At 46.6% G+C, this 5000-nt stretch overlaps 1 protein-coding gene across 1 annotated transcript in view; it reads left to right on the top strand.

The window, feature by feature from the left end:
- Positions 1-215, top strand: part of LOC119597449 (glycine, alanine and asparagine-rich protein-like) — a 4828-nt gene extending 4613 nt beyond the window's left edge. Inside the window, exon 4 of the mRNA XM_037947022.1 lies at positions 1-215. This exon is cut by the window's left edge and continues 466 nt beyond it. Within this exon, the coding sequence (XP_037802950.1) occupies positions 1-215 (215 nt within the window).
- The last annotated feature ends 4785 nt before the right edge of the window (positions 216-5000 follow it).

Raw genomic sequence — 5000 nt, 5'->3', positions numbered from 1 at the left:
GAGCCTCTGCCTACGCGGCATCCCAGGCGGCAGATGCCCGCTATGCCCAGTCAGCAGCCAACGACCTGTCGTTCCAGAGCGCCCTCGCCAATCACGAGCTGCAGTCGGCGGGAGGGGCGGCCGCGCAGGCGTCCGCAGCCGCCGCGAAGGCCCTGGCGAAGGCCTACGGCGCCGGGCTCGGCCACGGGGCCTCCTCGGGCTCCTACTACGGATAGGAAGCGGCTGGAGGAACTGCGACGAACAACCATGTATATACCTCGTTTGCTTTATCGAACCTCTCCTAAATGTGAGATAACGAAATTATTATAACTATATATCTACCTAATAAATGATAACTATTTAATGGAAATTTATTGAGTTTACAGTATGTAATATAACGATTGTATGTTTAAAAATGTCGATACCTGTAGCTATGAGCAATTACCTGTATATGCTTCTTTTTCTCTATTTTACTGTGTAAATAACTGGCAAGTCAAACGTTGTAAGTAGAGTGATTACTCTCTCTCTCTCTCTCTCTCTCTCTCTCTCTCTCTCTCCCCCTCTCTCTCTCTTCTCTTTCTCCTTCTCTCTCTCGTTCTCTCTCCTCTCTCTCTCTCCTCCTCTCTTTTCTCTCCCCTCTCTCTCTCTCTCTCTCTCTCTCTCTCTCTCTTCCCCTTTTCCCTCCTTCTCCTCTCTCTCTCTCTCTCTCTCTCTCCTCTCCTCTCTCATCTCTTCTTCTCTCTCTCTCTCTCTCTCTCTCTCCTCTCTTCTTCTTCTCTCTCTCTCTTCTCTCTCTCTTCTTCTCTCTCTCTCTCTTCCCTCTCTCTCTCTCTCTCTCTTCTTCTCTCTTTTCGTCTTCTCTCTCTCTCTCTCTCTCTCTCTCTTTTCTCCCCCTCTCTCTCTCTCTCTCTCTCTCTCTCCTCTTCTCTCTCTCTCCTCTCCTTCTCTCCTCTCTCTCTCTCTCTTCTTCTCTCTCTCTTCTTTCTCCTCTTCCCCATCCCTCTCTCCCTCTCTCTCACCCCCCCCCCTCGTCTCCCCCTTTTCTCTCCTCTCTCTCTCTCTCTTTTGCCTTTTCTCTCTTTTTCTCTCTCCCCTCGTTTCTCTCCCCCTCTCCTTTTCTCATCCCCCTCTCCTCTCCCTCTTCTCTCTCTCTCTATATTATATATATGATAAATATATTATATAAAATAATATTTTAATATTATATATATATATATATATAAATTTCTGCTTATTTTTTCTCTCGTTTTCTCTGCTCTTTTTCTCTTTTTTTCTTTCTCCCTCTCCCCTTCTCTCTCTCTCTCTCCCTTTCTCTCTCCTTCCCCCCTTTTTTCTAACTCCCCCTTTTTCCTTCTCTCTCCCCTCTCTCCTCTTCTCCCCTTCCCTCTCCTCTCTCTCCCTTTTCTCTTTCTCCTTTTTCTCTCCTCCCCTTTATTTTCCTCTCTCCCCCTCTCTCTCTCTCTCCTCTCCTCCTCCCCCTCTTTTCTCTCTCTCTCTTTTCCCCTACTATCTATTATCTTCTTCTTTTCTACTATCTGTCCTTTTATATATTTTTATATTTATATATTAATTTTATTATAAATATATATTATATATTAAAATTTCACCCCTTTTCTCTTCTCTCTCCCTCCCCCTCTCTCTCTCTCTCTCCTTTCCCCTCTTCCCCCCTTTTCTCCTCTTCCCCTCTTTCCTTCCTTCCCCTCTCCCCTCTCTCTTTTCTCTCTCTCTATATTTTATAATATTTAATTATTTTATTAATATATATATATATAATATTATATATTATATAAATTGGGCCCCTTTTCCCCTCTCTTTTTCTTTCTGCCTCTGTGTGTGTGTGTGTGTGGGTGTGTTGTGTGTGTGTGTGTGTGTGTGTGTGTGTGTGTGTGTGCGTGGTGTGTGCGTGTCTGTGTATACATATATATATACATCTATATACATATCTATATATATCTATATATATATATATATATATATATATATATATATATATATATATATATATATATATATATATATATAAATCTTTTCACCTGCCCACACGCTTGTTTTTTTTTTTTTTTTTTTTTTCAAGAGCTTGGGAGGGACGGGATGAATATCAAGTCTAACACTTTATTGAAAACAGCAGAACAATAACAAGATTATCAAGAAGCGGGGTTGCCTCAGCGGTGCCCGTGGCCGCCGCCCCTGGCCCGCGCGGCTGCCTTCGTCGCCGCCGCCGTTGCCCTCGCCGCCGCCCCTGCGCGCCGTCCAGGTCCCGGTTGGCGAGCGTCTGCTGCCCCGCGAGCGCCGCCGCCTGCGCCTGCCACGCCATGCGGTTCTGCGAGGAGTCGTCGCCAGGGCGGCGGACAGCGTCTCCGCCGCGATGCCCGCCGTGCCCCGCGCGCCCGCCTCCGCCTCTCGCAGCGCCTCCGCCACGCGCCGAGCCGTCAGCTTCTGCGTCTCGGCGGCGAGGGCTCCTGCAGCTGTCTCTGCGCGCCCTCGGCCAACGCCGCCGCCAGCGCTCCCTGCCGCGCCAGCGCTGTCTGTGCCGCCTGGGCGAACTTGGCGTAGGCGGCGTCGTTGGTGGTTCGGCGTCGGCGATGGCCTGCTGCGCCACCTTGAAGGCCGCCTGCTCCGCCGCGTAGGCCGCCGCGCCTTGCTGAGACGCCGTCAGCGCCTGCGCCGCCGCCGCCTGCGCCGCCGCCGCCTGGTTTGCTACGTCGTTGGCCGAGAAGCCGCCTCCGTAGCCGCCACCGTGGCCGCCGCCGTGGCCGGCCAGCCCGCCGCCGAAAGTGTAGCCGCGACGCACCCGCGCGCTGTGCCCGGCGAGGGGGGGAAGCGGTTAGTAGATCAACCGGTGTTTCGGGCTGTCTGCCTGTCGCCCTAATGTCGTATTAACGCATTATTTCGGTCTCTACATTCACAATACCTCATATGCTCTTTACCAATGTTAACTAGTGTCATCCTACTCGTATTCTTTGTATCTGACCATCACTTACTAGCTAAAGTCACGACGCTAAATGCCTTTATTCTTTTCTTTTCTCACTCCCCCGTACTCTCTTCTATTCTCTGTTTTCAACTCTTATCTGCTGTTCCCTCTCTCTCTCTCTATCTCTCTCTCTCTCTCTCTCTCTCTCTCTCTCCTCTCCTCTCTCTTCGGCTCTCTCTCTCTCTCTCTCTCTCTCCTCTCTCTCTCTCTCTCCTCTCTCTCTCTCTCTCTCTCTCTCTCTAGCCCTAGGATACAATACTAGGCCAAACGAAATACCTCCTGACACTTAACCGGCCCCAAAAGATCCCGTTTTGCAGCTCCTAAGTCCAGTCGTCAATCTAGCCCGGTCAGTACTAATAATCTCGTTCAAGTCTAACCGGTCAAAGGTCACCCTCACCTATCAAGGTCGCCGCAATCAAGACAGTCAACGAGAGCTTCATGGTGCTGCTTCGACACTGGAGGAACAACGACTGGTCATCCGAGCTCTCTCTCTGTGTATCTCTCTCTCTCTCTCTCTCTCTCTCTCTCTCTCTCTCTCTCTCTCTCTCTCTCTCTTCTCTTCTCTTTCTCTCGCCCGATCTCTCTTTTATCTTTCTTTTTCTTCTGACTTTCCCGATGTCTGTCTCACTTCTCTCATTTCCTCTCCATCACTCTTTCCTTTCTTTTTTCATCACCTTTTTTCTATCAACCACCTTATACTGCTATTTTTCTGAGCATCCCTTTATCTATCTCTGTCACGTGACGTTGTGTTGTTTACTTGGAGAATCTTCATGAAAAAAAAATCTAATGTTAATTCTTGCCTTATTATGTCCAATTTATTACCATATTTCTAGGCTTCGTTATAGTATCGTTAACGTTAAAGTCCGTTTTGTTACTTTGGTTGCTTGTGTCTCTCATTTTCCCGTCTTCTCTGCGTTTCTATTTTTGACGGTACTGTCACGTTTATTACGTCGCTCTCTCTTCCTTTCTCACTCTATATATACGTGTAAATGCTCTCTTTTTCTCCTCCTGGGGCCGCCGTAGTACAGGGGTAGTACAGTGGCTAGGGATCAAGTGGGTCCCCAGTCACACGGGTTCGAGTCCTAGCTACGGTCCGAATTTAGAAGGGCGTCCGCTCGCCAAACTGCCTCGGGCCTTACGAGGGAGTTCGTGGTGTCAGTCAATACATCCACTCTATATTCTGTTGCATCATCTGTATGTTCCCTGGTGTCTTCTAACCTTCTCATTTCCCTGTTTCTCTGAACCTTCTCTTTCCATATCAGTGTTCTCGTTTCTCGTCTTCTTGTCTATGTATATGATATGTGTGGTGTGTGTGGTTGTTGTGTGTGGTTATGTTGCGTTTGACAACTTTGTACAGTTTGAAACCAACCGTTAGCCCGAATACATAGACTATAGATACAAATAATATAATAAAAATAAATAAATAAATAAATAAATAAATAAATAAATAAATAAATGAATAAATAAATAAATAAATAAATAAATAAATAAATAAATAAATAAATAAATAATAAAATAAATATCGACGTTTCGAATCCGCCATTCCAAAGCAGAAGTAGTAAAAAAAAACAAAAAAAAACAGAGAAAACGATTTTCCGCGAGAATCGATCAGGAGGCAGAAAGACCGGAAGACCAGGTCAACGAAGCAGGTCACGAGAGGAGGTCAGTGTCAGCAATCTCGGAAATAATCATCCACACCCCCATTGGCCAGCACTTAGATTAGGATTAGGTCATTCCTATATTTAAAAAGAGGCTTCTAATATTTTTCCTTGTATGCGTATTTGAAGATTTGCGAATTGATTTAGATTAAACGGATGACCTTCATAAATTAATAAAACAATTGTCGGATTTTCTATCGTAGTTAACATCATGTTTAGATTCACTTGTACGTCATGTTTGCCTACATGGTGTTTAGGACATTCTTTGGAAGAGATACGTTACACACACACACGCATACACACACACATGCACACGCACGCACGCACGCACACACACACACACACACACACACACACACACACACACACACACACACACACACACACACAAC

This window comes from Penaeus monodon, chromosome 39 (genome assembly GCF_015228065.2).
Source record: "Penaeus monodon isolate SGIC_2016 chromosome 39, NSTDA_Pmon_1, whole genome shotgun sequence".
NCBI classification, from domain to species: domain Eukaryota; kingdom Metazoa; phylum Arthropoda; class Malacostraca; order Decapoda; family Penaeidae; genus Penaeus; species Penaeus monodon.
Note: the sequence above shows the minus strand (reverse complement) of the source record. Positions and strands in the feature narration are given on the sequence as shown.